The sequence below is a fragment of the Bos taurus genome, chromosome 21, assembly GCF_002263795.3.
Source record: "Bos taurus isolate L1 Dominette 01449 registration number 42190680 breed Hereford chromosome 21, ARS-UCD2.0, whole genome shotgun sequence".
NCBI lineage: Eukaryota > Metazoa > Chordata > Mammalia > Artiodactyla > Bovidae > Bos > Bos taurus.
Genome location: NC_037348.1, coordinates 24770613 through 24788248, shown reverse-complemented (window position 1 = coordinate 24788248; position 17636 = coordinate 24770613). Strand labels below are relative to the sequence as shown.

At 46.1% G+C, this 17636-nt stretch overlaps 1 protein-coding gene across 2 annotated transcripts in view; it reads right to left on the bottom strand.

Moving 5' to 3' along the window:
- Positions 1 to 3344: 3344 nt before the first annotated feature.
- Positions 3345 to 17636, bottom strand: part of BNC1 (basonuclin 1) — a 28709-nt gene continuing 14417 nt past the window's right edge. For both annotated transcript variants that reach the window (XM_024981995.2, XM_024981996.2), the window contains exons 2-5: positions 15594 to 15693; positions 14309 to 14544; positions 10063 to 11927; positions 3345 to 5598 (exon numbers count right to left, since the gene is read on the bottom strand). In XM_024981995.2, coding sequence (XP_024837763.1) covers positions 4917 to 5598; positions 10063 to 11927; positions 14309 to 14544; positions 15594 to 15693 — 2883 coding nt within the window. In that variant the 3' untranslated portion in view covers positions 3345 to 4916. The remainder of the gene's footprint in view (positions 5599 to 10062; positions 11928 to 14308; positions 14545 to 15593; positions 15694 to 17636) is intronic.

Here is a 17636-nt window from a genome sequence, read left to right as displayed (position 1 = left end):
ACAGAGCACCGGGTTTGAGCTCCCTGCATTTGCTCCCAGCAAATGCCCACTGCTTTCCTATTTAACATGTGGTCACGTCTAGGTCTTCATGCTACTTTCTCCGTTCCTCTCATCCTCTCCTTCCCCCACCACGTCCACAAGTCTGTTCTGTCTGTCTGTGTCTCCACTGCTGCCCTGAAAATACGTTCATTAGTACTATCTGTCTAGATTCCATATATATGCATTAATAATTATTGTTTTTCTCTTTCTTACTTCACTCTGTGTAATAGGCTCTAGGTTCATCCACCTCATTAGAACTGACTTAAATGTGTTCCTTATATGGCTGAGTAGTATTCCACTGTGTATATGTGTACCACAGCTTCTTCATCCATTCATCTGTTGATGGACATTTAGGTTGCCGGAAGGCAGATTCTTAACCACTGGACCACCAGGGAACATCCATATTGGAATATTGTTGTGTTACCATGTTGCGTTAGTTTCTGCTGTACAGCAAAGGGGATCAGCTATATGTTACATACTTCCCCTCTTTTCTGGATTTCCTCCCCATTTAGTGTAAGTGTTTTTTTAGGTATATGTGTTGAGATTTGGTGACTGAGTGCTGCTGTTGAGAGCGAGATGTAAAGAAAAGTCTAAAACAGGAATGATGTTATTGATGAAGACAATGCTTACGGCTAACGTTAGATGAGTGTGTACGTGCCAGGCACTGTGCTAAGTGCTTTGTGTGACCATGTCATTTGAGTCTCATCACGAGCCACTGAAGCAGGGATTATTTTTGTACCCATTATACAGATGAGGAAACCGAGACCCAGGGAAGCTGTTACCTGGCCAAGGTCAGTCAGAACTAAAGAGCTATGCTTGTAACCACACTCATGACAGTCCCCAGCATTTTAGTTTGGTTTGGTCAGGCACCACTCCCTCAATTTGAGGAAATTGAAAGAAAATGGTTGGTGGGGAAACAACTGAGTGGAGGACAAGTTGAGCTGGAGATGCTGTGGATTATTCTGGGGTAACCAATAGTCAAGAGGGTAGCTCTAGAGGGATCCTGCTGGGGGTGCTGATTAAAGAGGCATCAGCCTGCAGAGAGCAAGTAGTCTGAGTCATGGAGATAAAGGAGCCAACTAAGCAGGAGAGTGAGGAACAGATCAGGGTACAGCAAGGAACCAGATGTATCCTATAAACATGACCATCTGGGAGTCACTGGCAGCAACAAGTGTGCAGTGACAGGAAAGCAGCAAAATCCACTATTATGGGACTTTCCTGGCAGTCTAGTGGCTAAGATTCCGTGTTCCCAAGCAGAGGGCCTGGGTTCAATCCCTGGTCAGGGAACTAGATTCCTTATGCTGCAACTAAGAGTTTGCAAGCCACAAAGTTTGCATTCTTTGCATGCCTTAAAGAGACCACAGGACACAACAAAGATTGATGACCCCATATGCCACAGCTAAGATCCAGCACAGCCAAAATAAATAAATATTTTAAAAAATCTACTAAAGTTCTTGGCTGCACAAGGAGGAAGAAAGAAGAGTCACCAGAAGGGATTGGGGAAGTGGGGACAGAGAGTAATTTTTTCTTTCTTTTAATCATTATGATGAGAGAGATTTGCAAATGTTGCAGGCTAGAGAGACAGAACCCTTAGAAAGATGAATCTGATAATCGATGGGAGAGAGGAGTGACAGAGTGACATCCTTGAGGCAGCTGGAGGGATGAGGTGGGAGCATCCGTCTTCAAAAAGAAAATGAACACTTGAATTCAGAGAAAAATACAGGTTTGACTCTATCTTGAACAGGCCCTGGGAGCCCAGAAAGGGCTGGCCAAGGGCTCCAGCCACCGGGATCTATGTCCATTGCTGCGCTTCCCATGGGCTGCTTGCAGCCAATGATGAAGCACGACAGGGACCCGATTTTCAGGGAACCCACCTTGGGAGGTAGGAGACTGTTCAGATGGTTCATCTGGGCTCAAGGACTTGCCAAAGGCCTGGCCGAATCTTCCTCAGGTACAAGGCAGGCTCACATATTTTCACCCAACCTTCCCTCCTTCACTTGGGGTCAGACCTGCATTGTTTGCCAGCTCCTCCAGCTTTTTCCAGCTCCCTTCCTATTTTTCTCTCAAGTGTCTCTTAATATAATCTGTGTATATCTACTGTGTACATTTAGATCTACTGGCATCTGCTGCTTGGAGGACCCAGACTAACACAGCCACCCACAGGCACACAGGGGTAAAATCAGGAAGGCTGAAGGACTTTCCTGGTGGTCCACTGGTGAAGACTGCGTGCTCCCAAAGCAGGGGCCCCGGTTTGATCCCTGGTTGGGAAACTAGATCCTGCAGCCCGCAGCTAAGCATTTGTGTGTTCCAACTCAAAGAGTTTGCATGTAGGGACTTCCCTGGCAGTCCAGTGATTAGGACTCCGCCTTCCAGTGCAGGGGGTCAGGATTCGATCCCTAGTCAGGGAGCTGAGATTCAACATGACTTGGGGCCAAGAGCAAACAAACAAAAACCCACCAAAACATGAAAGAGAAGCAATATTGTAATGAATTCAATAAAGGCTTTGAAAATGGTCCACATCAAAAAAAAAAAAAACTTAAAAAAAAGCTTACATGCTGCAATGAAGATAGAAGATCCCAAGTCCTGCAACTAAAACCCAGCACAGTCAAATAAATAAATAAATAAATAAATAATATTACAAAAAGAATTCCCTCTGATGAGGGGCTTCCCTGGGTGGCTCAGCCGGTGAAGAATCCACCTGCAATGCAGAAGACCTGGGTTCGATCCCTGGGTCAGGAAGATCCCCTGGAGAAGGGAATGGCAACCCACTCCAGTATTCTTGCCTGGGAAATCCCATGAACAGAGGAGCCTAGCGGGCTACAGTCCATGGAGTTGCAAACAGTCAGACATGACTTAGTGACTAAATCACCACCAACATATAATGGAAAGGTAGAAAAAAGACGTGAAGAAGTTGAAAGATAATAAAAACTTCAAAAAACTGAATATTTAAGAAAGAGGCGGCTTAGCTCTAATTGCATTTCATTTTAAGCATTGGCCATAAGGCTTATCTTTGACAGCACAGTATTTTTTAAAATCCCAGTATTTTCCTTGGTATTTGATAACCAAGCCCCTCCTCCCAGGGAAGTAACCACTTAATTTCTTTGGAACTCATGAACCGCTGCAGTTCCTGTGTGGATGTGGTGTGCGTGTGCATGCTTAGTCACTTCAGTCACAGCAATTACTGATTCCTGTCCACTAGACCTCCCCTGAGTGGTGGGATCTGTCAGATGCACAGTGTGTGTGTATGATGACCACATGCACTCATATGATAGGCAGGATGTGTGACAAAACTGCTCTGACAAATGTTTGCCTTTTTAAACAAAAAGTGTGCCATATATTTTTATTAAATCATAGAAAACTCATTTGTATACAAATTTTTCCATTCTGGGGACATTGGAATATGAAACACCTGTGTAACAAAACATTTCAAAGATACATCTCACTTTAAGCAGAGACAAAGTTTAAGTTGTCACATTTATTTATTTTTTTTAAATGTTGAAATAATCATTAACACATTATTGGCTTTTTTTCACCTTTGGGCCAGAGGAATAGTATCTCTTGACTCCCCAATTCTCATTACTCAAACCAACCATGAGTTTAAAAAGTGATTAACTTGAAAGTTTAATACAAAATCAATTTCTTTTTTGCAACCATGGGCTTTTAGGGCAAATGCCGAATTTCAGGAGATGGTCTCCTTTCACAGGAACTGTTAAGCTTCTTTTCTACAACAGCAAACATGTATAATGGTACAGAATATATTTCAGAATAAGTTAAATATTAAGACATACAGTATGGCAATAATGTCCTACTTTTCTTTCTACCACGTAAATTTGAAAGTTCATCCTAATCTTACACATCTGTAAAAGGGTGAAGACTGAGGGATCCAGTGATACTGAAAATACACAACAACTGTCAGAACCACATTCTCTAAATGCTTTGGCTGATTATATACAAATGGTCCTGCCAGCATCATGCCTGCATTCGTTCCATGGGGGCTCTAAATGAAGATTCCGGAGTTCACCAAGCAAAAACAGGCAGTGATTTGAATTTTAGGCTGTCACTCTCTCTGCTTCGGAGCAGAGACTCAAAGGTCACACTGTGACATGTCTGCACTCATCCCAAATACTCATATAACATAAACACAAATTAAATACTATCAAACTTATTTTAAATTAAATTGAAGACCACTATTTTTAAGTGCATGAAGTACTCCCCGCTAGCTTCCTGAACGTGTGTTATGGAGCAAGAACTAATATCCCAGGAAACATCCATGTTCCTACATGTTAAGAGGCCAACCCTCTTTCTCTGAGAACTCCCTGGAGTAACACGTGAGACCTATAGGGGGAAGAAAGTAATTCTCCAATCTAAATGGAGGGAGTCTCAGTCATTTTCCCAAACTCCAGTTTGGATTTCAGACTCATTAAGGCAGGAACTCAAAAAATGTGATCTTTGGGACTGGCTCCTGGTGTCACCTGTGGTGACAGTCTGTGTCCTCAGGACACTTCATTGACCCTTAATACTACAACCTCCCTTCCAGCTCCCCTCCGGGTCCTGGGCCCCTGTGGTCAAGACACAGACCTGGCACTCTCCCAGGTAGTGTGTAAACAAATCTGGGAAAACCGCATTTCTGCAAGTGTTTGCTGTCAGCGAAAAACTTCTTGGGCTGAGAAAGATAACAGGAAACACTGCCCCTATGACAGCTTCTCACAAGGCCTCTCTTCTGCTCATCCTGCTCTTGAAGACTATGAAGTCAACCCACACACTCTTTGCCTTGCTTGCCCCAAATGGTATTAAACAGAGTGAGAAACTTTCCTTTGGACTACCTTATTCCTGAATTCCGACCAGTGCTTATTCAAGCCAAGTGGTCTGCCGTCTTGTTACCGCAGGTGACTAGGAGAGGAGGTGAGGCTTCTGTGCAGGTTGGGGTTCTGGCTGTGTCTGTTCCTACTGCGGACAGATGAGAACATGGTGTTGCAGCCGGGGACCTTGCATTTGTGCAGCTGGCGGAGGTGCACGGTCTTGTAGTGGGCCCGGAAGGTCCCCTTATTGCTGTATGTCTTCTGACAGAGGTGACACGTCAGGGGCAGCCCGGAAGGCAAGCTGGCGAGGCTCTGGTCAGCCTTCCCCATCAGGACACAGAGTGGGTAGTCCTCCCCAGGCACCAGGCCTGGCCCATCACAGGTCCCGTCGCAGTCCTCCGTGAGCACAGCGCCCTCCTCGCTGGCCCCGTCTGAGTCCCAGGAGGAGTGGCTGCTGCTCTCCGACTTCACGCTCGAGGTAGTGCTCAGATCCAAGACAGTGCCCTCGCTAGGCAGACCAGAGGCATAGCTCTGTAGGCCGGCACTGCGGACCTGGGCTAGTGGGTACACCAGACTGCCCATCCGGCTCATCCCCTTGAAGATGACAGACGTCTGGGAGGCTTGCGGTGTGAAGGCTGCCTCCTGGTACGCCTCCTGGGCTGTATCTTTCAGGAGGTAAGCTGCCCGGAAGGGGTCTTCACCGCTCTCCAGCGCTTCTTGGGGCAATACTTTCTGGTGGAGGTTTAGGTTTGAACTGTGTCTACAAGAGTGAAAAGGTGGTTAGCAATGGGTAGGGCTGTCATCTTTGTTGTTTTAAAGACAGTCTTCGTTCTGAGTAGAGACACTAGGCAGACACCGGGAAAACTTGTGGCGTGAGGGAAGTGATGCTAAGGGGCTCAGGATGCAGGGCCTGTGTGGTAGACACTGCCCGCTGCCGTCCATCGCTTGTCCCAAGTCAGCATCTGACAAGGGGAGTTGACAGAATGGGTAGTTCTCTTCAGCTTGCACAGTTTGACTGACATGTAAGTTCCTGTACCTCATCTTTAGAGAATGGCTCGACTGCTTCAGTTAGGCCCATTCAACTGGTACACTGGAACCAGGAGATCCCAGAAGAAAACTGGTTACAAACAGTAAAGAACTAAGCAGAGGACTTTATTTCAATGAAACCAGGAGACACGCTCTTCTAGAGCTGTACTGTCCCAAATAACGGCTACTCATAAGCAGCTACTGAGCACCTGAAAGGTGGCTAATGTCATATATTGAAATGATAATATTTTGAATAGACTGAATGATAGGAAATACATTACTAAATTTACTTGTTTCTTTTCACTTTTTTAATGTGGCTATCATAAAATATAAGATTTCCTATGTGGCCCGCATTGTGGACTAGAGCATCTGAACGAAACATCACCACACGGACGTTCTACAGGTGAGAGGCTAGAAGTGGTATATATGTGTGTGAGTGTGCGTGTGTGTGAAATTTAGTTCATATTTGCAACATTTCACTATATACCAGACAGGATTTTTGCAAGTGCAGCACTGTGAGCACACTGCCAATCACCCACCCAATGGTTAGTCCTGAAGGGCAGATAATGAGTATCCATTATGACACATGCCTTTTACTCATAATATATCATTTGGATGTAACTTGTCAATCAATGCTGGCCTTGCTCAGAGATCCCCTAACTTCTGACGAGCAAAAATACCCCTTACTATAGGGCATAGTCTCAAAGGTGACTGGAGAATTATTCTGAGCAGGGAACATACCTCCCCCAGTACAGATCAGGATGCGTGCCAGGGTCAAACTGGGGAAAATATCCTCACCAAAATAACAAGAAATCAGATTTTCTCTTCTAAATCTCCAAAGATGTCTTCAGTGGGGGGCGGGGTGGGGGGATGTTACTCAAAGTGCATGAAATTTGTTACTCAACTTCTTTTTAATCCTTGTACACTTTCTTTTTTGGGGACATAATCAGAATTATACTCCCAGATCACCCACTTTGCAAGCAGCTCTTCTCCACTGCAACTCTGCCCTGTGATTATGTCAGCGTCCTGGGTTGAAGGGGCAGGTATGTCTCGGCAAAAAACCAGACACTGGATTGACATATAGATTCCAGGATATACAAGTGGTCAAAAAAAGGTCAGACAAACACATTTACTGGAACCCTGTATAGATGTAACAGAGGGATGGGATGTAACAGAGGGATGTGATGTAACAGAGGGAACCTCTGGGTCCTGTGCTCAACTCCTGAGGATTCTATGAACACCAAAAGCTAACATGTGGGCAGCACTCTCTCCTTCTTAACCATCCTGAGGGTTAGACATACTTTCCAAGGTGCCATGTCCCCTAAGGCCAGTGACAACCACATCTGCAAAACCCTGGGACCATGTGCTGGGCTTTCTGCTTCCAGGACTTTGCTAACACTGTGCCTCCTGCCCAGGTCTGCATTTCTTCACTTCAACCTCAACCTCACACTCCAACTCTCCCCTCCCCTGCTCCTGACTATGTAGATTAGCTGATACCAGTGGGTTTCAAAGTGTGATCTGGGTACCCTGAGTGGTCCCTGAGATCTTTTCAGGATGTCCCTCAAGTCAGACTCGTCTCATAACAATACTAAGACATGATTTTCCCTTTCAGCCTCATTCTCTCACTGGCGTGCACGTGTGTGTGCTAAGTCACTTTAGTCAGGTCTGACTCTTTGCAACCCCATGGACTGTAGTCCACCAGGCTCCTCTGTCCATATGATTCTCCAGGCAAGAATACTGGAGTGGGCTGCTGTGCTGCTACTCCAGGGATCTTTCCCACCCAGGGATCAAACCCCATGACTCTTAAGTCTCCTGCACCGGCAGGCGGGTTCTTTACCACTAGCGCCGCCTGGAGTGCTATTCCAGAGGCCACATGACATGTGATATTTCAACAGACTGAATGCAGAAGCTGACATGAGAATCCAGTCGTCTTCTACTAAAGATACTAGCAAAGTGTAAAACAAAGCCACTTCTCACTAAAGTTCTTGATCCGGAAAATGTAATTTTTCATAAAATTGTAATAAACTAATTTATTAAGTGATGTGATGTACATATTAATTTTTTTCAGTTTTAATTTCTAACACAGTAAATATTGATAGATATACACCCAAACAGACATAAGTTCTTGAGGTTTTAAGAATTCATAAAGGGGTTGTGACATGAAAACTTTTCCAAGTGGTTGGTTTAGATGTAATGCCACATAAAGATGGTTTCTAGGAAACCATCCCTAACTTCTCTAAGAATCTGGTGAGATGCCCTTCCAAGTGCCCATTACAGTCTGTATCCCCCCAGTTAAAGCAGCCACCACAGTCAATTGTAATCGCCCGTGTACTACTACCTCCCCACTGGCCTTTGTGGGCAGGGACTGTGTCCAGAGCACCTAACACAGAAGGTGATTAAACACTTGCAGGCTAAGTACCCACAGTGCTGTGGCAGTCCCCTTGATGGGTCCTAGGAAGTGCTGTGGGCAGTAACCGTGGCTTGAAGACAGGAAGGCAGCTTCCCTCACAGCAACGCAATTCTCATCTCTGACTCAGAAAAATGGTGGTGGACCTGGGACTGCTAGCCAAGTCCTGTTCAAGATGGTATCGTTTTAATCACAGATCCCAGGGAAAACGCAGTGCCAGTTCTAGATTACTAGAATTAGTGGTTTATATTTAGCATGCGAGATGCTTTCCTGTGGTGTGGGGAGGAGGCTCGCATCTCAGATAGATCCAAAAACAGGAAAATATTAAATATGTGAAAAATAAATATGAATAGTATCTTAAATTCAATATGCCTTCTAACTTAGCAGATGATGTGGGTCAGAACAGTATCATAAATAACAAGGATAATCTGACTGACAGGACTATCCCTTCTTTATAACAACAGCTTATTTGTGAACAAATTCTTCTCTCGGAGGCTGGAGGAGGAGGACCAGCTCACTCATTAGGTGTCCTGGAGGTTGGGTGCAACACCCAGCAACGGAAACAGGAATTTGAACGAATATCACTCCTGCCCTATCCTCTCTGCTCGAGACAATGAGTGTGTTCTTAGGAGCCCTGTCCAGGAATGTGTGTGGGAGTCTATACCTTTTCGCCCTGTTAATAAATTAGGGGCTACAATTTGGACTAAGGCAATGGGGGTGTTGAGCTGCTTGAAATAAAGCTTGTTTGGACAAATGTAACACTTTAATGTTCTGTGAACCATTTAGCATCTCTAATGCTGCAGCTGAGGGCTGGTTTCATCAGAGGGCTGGTTCTCTCCCTAAAACCTCCTGGTATCATCTTTCGGTAAGCATCTTCTTCCCTTTACAGGCTGGGGAGGTAGGTGACCTGAAGCATGTTTCTGTGACCCAAGTTCATCAAGAAAAACAAGACAGGAACGCCAGTGCTGTGTGACCATAGTGATGAGGGGTACTCTAACCCCTGGCAGTTGGCAAGCAGTCTGAATGAAAACCCAGCACCGACAGACCTCTCATCTTTCAACTACATGTCACAGACATGGAAATAACCTGTTAATTGCCTTTACTCTTTGATAACTCAGTATTTCAGACATCTTCAATCAGGCAGTTATTATTCTTTTCAAATAGAGCAATTAAGTAGAAATCAGAGAAAATGCTTCATTCTGTGGACTTCAGTTTGAAATGAAAGTAAGACAAGTTTTGGGAAGCTACGATCCTAACGTGAAAAGCTCCCTGCTTCCCTTGCTCCTCTAATGCGTGACCTAGTTCATAGTTCCTGATATCCCAAATCACTGGGACCAGATGTGTTTCTGAATCCAGAATTCCTCAGGCTTTAGAAAGGCAGAGTGATGCATACACTGTGATATCACGGTAATGTCCCCATAAGAAATCCATTAACATTTCTGTACTGAATATATACAAAACCCCACACAAAGGGAGACTCTAAAAGATCAGATGGCCTCATGTAATTTCACGTCAGGTCTTGTGACTAAATGAGTTTAAACACTGAAGCTGAAAACACAGGGACCTGGATCTATAGGACACTCTTCCTCAGACCGTGGCCCCTGGAATAGCTCAGTGTCCCCTGGGAACTTAGCAATGTAAACCCTCACATCTGGTCCCAGACCTGCAGTGACGGAAAGAGTAGGGGTGGGGCTCTGAAGTCTGCTTTAATGACCCTCCCAGTGACTCAAGTGCACATTAAAGGTTAAGACCCACTGCCCTGGTAGCAAAGATCGCCAGCAGGCGTCTTACCTGTCTCTGCTCCTGCGGGACGGGAAGCTGGCCTTGCAGCCCTCCACTGTGCACGTGTGCATCTCCCGGGAGTGCATGTTCTTCTGATGCATCTTCACGCCGCAAGCGTTTTTAAAGGTCTTCTTGCAGATGTCACATTGGAAGCGATTCTCCTCCTTTGACCTCACTGATGCCGGCTGACCCAAGTGCTCCGGCTCTTTGGAATCTTCAAAACAAGGAAAAGCCATTCCTTGGGTGGACAAGGCACCAAAGAGCCCCCCGGCCAGCAGGTGCTGCTGCAGTTTGATATAGTCGGGAAAAGGCACGCAGGGCTCCACCCTGGTTGTGAGGTGAGGTTCACGGCCATCCTCCTCTGCGTCCCGTGGCACGGTGTTCAACACTGACTTCTGCCCAGTCTCCCTCTCTGAGTTGTGCATGGCCTGCTCAGGAGTCTGGCGGATGGCTCCACTGGACTCAACTCCTGGCCCGAGATAGCAGGGACTCTCTTCCTCAAGGCGAGGCCTCTCGGAGCTTCCTGCTGGCGTGTGTAGCTCCTCTGGGGCTCCGTCTGACCTGGGGCTGCAGGTCTCCAGATCGTCTTCGCTGACCACCTGCAGGGGCATGTCTTCGTCAGAGCTCAGAGGCTGCCTCTTCTCATCTGCTGTCTCCATGGTCTCCTTCTCTATTTTGATGGGCATACTGGACTTGCGGGATTTCTTCTTGGGCAGGGTGTCAAACGGCATTTCGTTCGAAGCCAGCTGTTCCGGGATGGATGAGGACAGCAGAGGGAGGGAGGGCAGCATCCCAGGGGTGTTGGCCAGCTCGGCAGGAGTGGCTGGGCTGCGGTAGAAAGGCAGGACTGGCTGGACAGTCTTCAGGTTGGGGAAGAGCACCCCGTTGTGGCTGAGGCTCGGGAAGGTTGGCTGGCTCCGGGAGTCTTCCACTGCCCCAGCGTAGCCAGGGAGAGGCCGGCAGTCTGGAGGAGTCACCCCGAGGCCTGGGCGCTTGGCGCTCTCCGAGGCAGCCAGTGTCAGGCCGCTCCTCAGGTCTTTGTCCCTGTTGTTTCTGTTCATGGGCATGTGCAGCCGGGGGTTGGGGTTGGCGCTGTGGCGGTTGCGGCTCCTCAGGGAGCTGAACACCATGTTGCAGCCTTCGATGGTGCACTTGTGCTTGATCTTCAGATGGACGGCGTTGTAGTGGATCTTCAGCGTGCCCTTGTCGTAGAAGGTCTTCTCACATGCTGTACAGAACACCCGGCCCTTCTTTGCACCCAGGCTGTTCCTCTCGGGCTTCACTTTGGCCTCTGGGGACAGCTGTGTCCTTTCGAGCTTCGTGACGATGCTGTATGAGCTGGAGTCGCTGAAGTGGGTGCTGTCTTCCTTTTTGGTGACAGCATTGGGACAGTTGAGACACGGATCTTTTTCAACCTGAAATGGGGTAGAACTGGAAGTGAGGAAGCTGCTGTCAGGGAAGGCTCCATGGACTTCCTGTTTGGGGTCCTGGCTTTGGTCTTGACTCTGCTCCAGCACATAGGGGTCGGGCAGTGACCCTATCAGTGCTGGGGGCAAGGGGTTGAAGAACTGGAAAGGCAGCATGAAGGTCATGTTGTTTATGAGGTTCTCGAAGGGGTGCACGCTGCTGGGGTTTCCTTTGTCCACGGGAGTGGGGAGGCTGGCACTCCGATGGCTGCAGCTCTCGATGAAAGCCCTGATGTCAACGTTGGCCGTGGAAGGTGGGATGACAACAGACTGCTCTTCTTTCTCCTGAATTGCCATGAGCTCAACTATGGACTTGGTCTCTCCAAAACGAAGGAACTGCTGTAAGGTGGCCACCTCCTCCTCACTGGTCATGATGCTCCAGTGATCCAGCACTTTTCCCGATGCATCCTAAACCCAAACCAGAATTTAAAAGGACAGTTAATTTACTGTTCCTTACCCTTCCCAGGTGGCTCAGTAGTAAAGAATCTGCCTGCATTGCAGGAGACGTGGGTTTGATCCCTGGGTCAGGAAGATCCCCTGGCATAGCAAATGGCAATCTACTCCAGTATTCTTGCCTGGAAAATCCCATGGACAGAGGAGCCAGGTGGGCTACAGGCCATGGGGTTGCAAAACATTCAGATATGACTGAGCGACTAAACAGGAACCACCACAACCTTTTTCTCTAAGAAAGGAGTCATGCCATGTGGTTAGGGCCTCCACTAGCATCATGGAATACTTTTGTATATATTAGAAAAAGACACCCCTGGGAGTGCTGGGCTTGATGAGTTCAGTCCTCACTCACCCCACTCTCCTAGGAAAGAAACTCTCTGTGGAAAAATAAACTGCACAAATGTGAGTGGTGGTCCAGAAAACAGAAATAAAATTATATCTCCCAAGCCTAAGGGAAGTTTGGTGATTATTTTCCAGCCTATTTCAAACCAGTTGGTAGTCATGCATTAGGCATAATAATTTTCTCCCACTAAAATTAAAATATGTATCATTTGAACAACAGTAACTTCTTTATCTAAAGAGTATAGATGGGAAATCAGGCCTAGATATAGCTCAAGTATTTATTTGCTGCAGGTTGAATGATCTTTCCCAAACAACTAACATCAAAATACAAATGAACCTGTATTGATCTATTGCCTGTGTTCACAAAGCAGAGTGGTAATTACACTGGAGTGTTGGAGATTTTTCAAACTCTAGAAAGACCTAACTTTTCCCAAAACTACAATAAATATTTTATCACAGAACATGTATTTGATGGCCTACTGAGATTTTTCACAGTGCATGTAAGAGTTTTGAAGATGATGAGGAATGTAACATCATAAATTTTTCATGCGCTGGAGGTTCAAGGTAATTGATTCCATATTTTTAATCCTAACACTAGAAAGCAAGATTATTAGGATCATTAAATATTGATCTATGTCATAATGTAAGAGCATAATGCTGCTTTACATAAAAGGTGGTTTCTGGCCTGCTAGGGGTCCCGCACTCGAGGTGAGCCAACAGGGTTCCAGAGGAAGCCTGCAGGTGTTGTCAGAGTCAGAGAGAAGTGGGTTCACATTTCCAGTCTGCTGCATGCAAACTGAGGGACTTCAGCAAGATCCAGAAGAATTCAGCCTCTCTTTTCCCACCTGGAAAATGCGGATAATCGACCTACCTTGTGAGATGACTGGAAGAGGGACTAAGTCAGTAAATGGTTGTTTTTTGTGCTTGTTTCAAGTTTATGGCCTAGCTGAGTTAGACTGAATGTATGTGAGTCTTGGAAATACATTCATCTGCCCATCTCATTGAAATTTTTACCAAAGTCAGCTGATATTTTCTAGCATAGTGACAGGGAAGAAAATGCTGTAGCTGTTTCCTATGTCAGAGAAATCCAGGAAACATGTTCTTTGCCTGTGAAAACACCTCGACAGCCTCTCTGGATAGGAAGCATAAGGTCGACCCCTGGAACACAAAGAGAGGTGAAACCACTCTGCAAAGCAGAGAGATGAGAGAAGGGATGAAAGGCATAGGATGATGGAGTGATGCAGAGGAGAGGCAAGAAGGCTGGAAGAGAACTGGTAGGAGAGACAAGGAGTGACAGCACGCCCACAGAACGATCACAAGTCATCGGGGACTGGGAAGGAAGATCAGCAACTGCGTGGATGGCAGAGGGCTTTAAAGGACAGGAAGGCATGGGATGAAATTGAAACTGTCTGCTATGCCTTTCTGCAACGTTAAATTCCTCAACCCCACACCCTCAGTAAAACTGGAAACCAATGATGTTGTGTGTCAGTAAATGCTCTGAGGATGATAAAAGAAATGGAGGCAGTGCCAAGGATGGGGCCAACAGCTGACTGTGCGAGTGAGTATGCAATGTTGGCTGTGCAAGCTGATGAGTGAAACCCAAATCAGAGAACATGTAATGGTCCAACTCCCTGAAGTCTAACAGATACCAGTGCCTGTGTGCTCAGTCATGTCTGACTCTTTGCAACGCAACGGACTATAGCCCGCCAGGCTGCTCTGTCCATGAGATTTCCCAGAGAATACTGGAGTGGCTTGCCATGCCCTCCTCCAGGAGATCTTCCCAACCCAGGGATCGAACTCACATCTCCTGCACTGGCAAGCAGGTTCTTTACCACTGTGCCACAAGGAAAGCAATGGATTTCTCCCAGAATGTGAGATAGGGCTGAGGCCAAGATGAATGACGATGAAAGGGAGGGATGACTACTGGAGGCTGGAGCACTGATGGCACTGCGTTACACCTGTCCTGCTCTCGGGGAGTGGCACCCACATCCCTGTACCTGTAGCACATATCCTCGGATGTAATCCTGGAGGGTCCAGTCCAAAGCGTGCAGGATCTGGAGGACTTCGTCTTGCTTCAGCACACTGAAGAGCCGGTCCAGAAGGATCTTCAGGCGGACAGGGATGGCCTGGGTCCCATAGAGCATAAGGCTGCTGATGTCGAACACCACGTTGGACTGGACGATTTCCACCTGGCTTGTGGGGTACATGGCGGGGATCCTCAGCTTACTCAGAGCTGAAAAAGGAAATTGAAAAAATGTTGTTTTTCAAGATTCTACCTTTAAGAGAAAAACACCGCTTGGGAAGTGGGCTAAGGGCTAACTCTCAGTTATTTGTGCCAATGGAAAAGCCACAAATATGCAAACAATTAATAATCTTAATGGCTATTTGGCTCCACGTTATTCACAGGAACCTCTAAGATAAAATGGAACGCCCTGAGAGGCCTCTTTTCCCCTTTTCCTGTGGCATGCCTAAGAAGTACAACAGCCACAGGTAAGGACCACACCTGGGAAACTGGTAAAAATGAAGGCGGCAAGTGTGTAATCAAGAGGATGGAAAACCAGGAAGCACAGGGCCTGGGGGAGAACCTAGACTTGGGTTCTCCCCCAACACCTCAGACTGGGGTGGAGCCCCAGTCTGCCACCCTCTTAGCTGTCAGGCTTGGCAATTGAGCCCATGCTGTCCAATGCAACAGTCACCAGTCAAACACAGGTGTTCAAATTTAGATTTACATTAATTAACATTAAATAAAACTAAAAATTCAGCTCGCCCGCTGTGCTAGTCACATTTCAAGGGCTCGTAGCCACATGTGGCTGGTGTAGTGCTGGGTTGTCAGGTTTAGCAAATAAAAACACAGGAAGTTCCTGTTAAACTTGAATATAGATTTCAGATAAACAACAAATAACTGGGATAGAATCTTAAACCAAAAATATTAATTGGGATATACTTAGGCTAAAAAAATTATAGTTTAACTGAAATTCAAATTCAACCGAGCATTCTGATTTTTCATCTAGCAACCCTGGGCTAGAGGCTACTTACTGTATATGCACAGAATATTTCTTTCATTCCAGAACAGCCCTGAAGCACCACTTTCTACATCTTCAGAAGGCAGTGGATAAACACTTTTCAGAGTTAATATCCAAAGAGATAACACATACAGCTCTTAGCCTGTTTCCTGGCACACAGCAGTAACTTCAGATGTTAGCTGTCATTCGTGGATATTAAACCTGTTCCTGAGTAACTGCGTTAGGGGAAACACTACAGGCCAAGGGGGGAAATGGTTACCGTGAGCCACCCATCCATGTCTGCACTGCTCACACTGACGGTGGTTGATCTTCCCTGGTTTGAAGCTTTGGCAGCTGCAGTTCAGAGTACAGCCGATAGCCTACAGGAGAGAACACGGCGACACCTGGCATGTTAGCGATGTGTGGAACACACACAGCATCTACAGAACAGAACGCGTTCCTCCACTGAGCAGCGTTGGCTAAATGACCTGTGCCCACTGCATGCCAGGCCCAGACATGCATACTGTCCCCTGGAAAGAGGAGCAGCTCACCCTGGCCCTGGAGACAGCAACACACTACACAGATACTCCATATGCAAGGCTGGGTTACAACCCTAGAGCTCTTTATAAGAAAGGATTATAGGCAGGAAGGAGATATCCTGCTTATTATGGAAAGGGCATGGAGAGGGTGAAGAAGAGTCACATTTTCACTAAATCTGTAAGTTGACCAGAACAGCCACCCAGAAAGGGGATACTGGGGCTGCCTTGAAACAAGTAAATAGGAGAATGATCCAAACTGAGAGTAATGCACATGTGTACTTCGTTACTCCCTCCCCCAACCAGGGTAGATGCTGAATATCAAGACAGACCTGGGGACATGCAATGGCTGACCACACCAAGGATCATTCCCTGACTGGACTGTGTGACTGACAGCCAGACGCAGGCTGGACAAGCCCTGCATCAATGCCCAGGTGCAGGTTAAGGTGGTGGGTGTGGCTTGGGGGTGTGGAGTGTGCAAACATACGACTGAAATAGAAGATACAGATGTATGTGTCAACAAAGTTCTAGGATTAAGGACAGAGGTTCACATATATTTTTAAGATGGATTTTTCAAAAGGGGATAAGAGGCCTGAGGAATGTAATCTATTATTAAAGAGAAAAAGCTCTCACTGGAGCTCTGTCAATGAGATTTCTGGGAGGAGGCGCTGGGCGAAATCGTTATGATTCAAGAGAGCTTGGACAGCTGGGGAGTGTCCTGGGGTTTGCAGGCATGAGAAAGCCCTACGATTGGGGTTTAACCTCCATGTGACAATTAAGGGACTGTGTGGCCTTGTGTGTGGACAGGGAAGGAGAGAATCTGGCTGAGGACACATTAAGGAGCATATTAACTAGTCTTCACTTAAAAATCAGTTGTTGGTAGGAGTGTAAAATGGTGCAGCCACTTTGCAAAATAGTCTGACCGATTCTCACAAACAGTTACCTTACCACCAACTGATTCCACTCCTAGGTTGAAGCTGAAGAGAACTGAAAACCTATGTCCACACAAAACTTGTACCTGAACTTTAAAATCAGCATTATTTACTAGCCTCAAAGTGGAAACAACCCCCGTATATATTGATTGATGAACAGATATACAAAATGTGGTATGTCCATACAATGGATATCACTAGGCAATAGGAAGAATGAAGTACTGATACCTGCTAGAACATGTGTGAACTCTGAAACATTTATGATAATGAAAGAAACCAAGTACAAAAGGTCACAGGCTGAATGATTCCACTTATGTGAAACGTCAAGAACAGGCTAATCCATAGAGACCCGAAGCAGACTAGTGGTTACTGGGGTTGTGGGGAGCAGGTAGGATGAGGAGAGACTGCTAATGGGAAAGGGGGGTGTTTTTTTGTTTTGTTTTCATTGTTTTTAAAGACAGCTTTAAGTTGAGACTATATTAATAGTTCACATATCATACAACACCCATTTAAAGTACACAAATGATTTTTAGAATATTCAGAGTTGAACAACCATCATCACAATACAATTTTAGAACATTTCCATCATCCCCAAAAGAAACCCTGTGAACAAGTTTATGACAGACATATGCTTTCATGTCTTTGGGATATATTCTTAGGAGTGGAACTGAGGGATCATATAGTAACTCTATGTTTAACTTTCTGAGAAACCCCCAAACTGTTTTTAAAGGTTTATTTTCCCACCAAGGTATGAGGGTTCTGATTTCTCCACATCCTCGCCAACACTAGTTATGGTTTGTGTTTCTATTGTAGTTATCCTACTGGGAATGAGGTGGTATCTCATTGTGTTTTGAT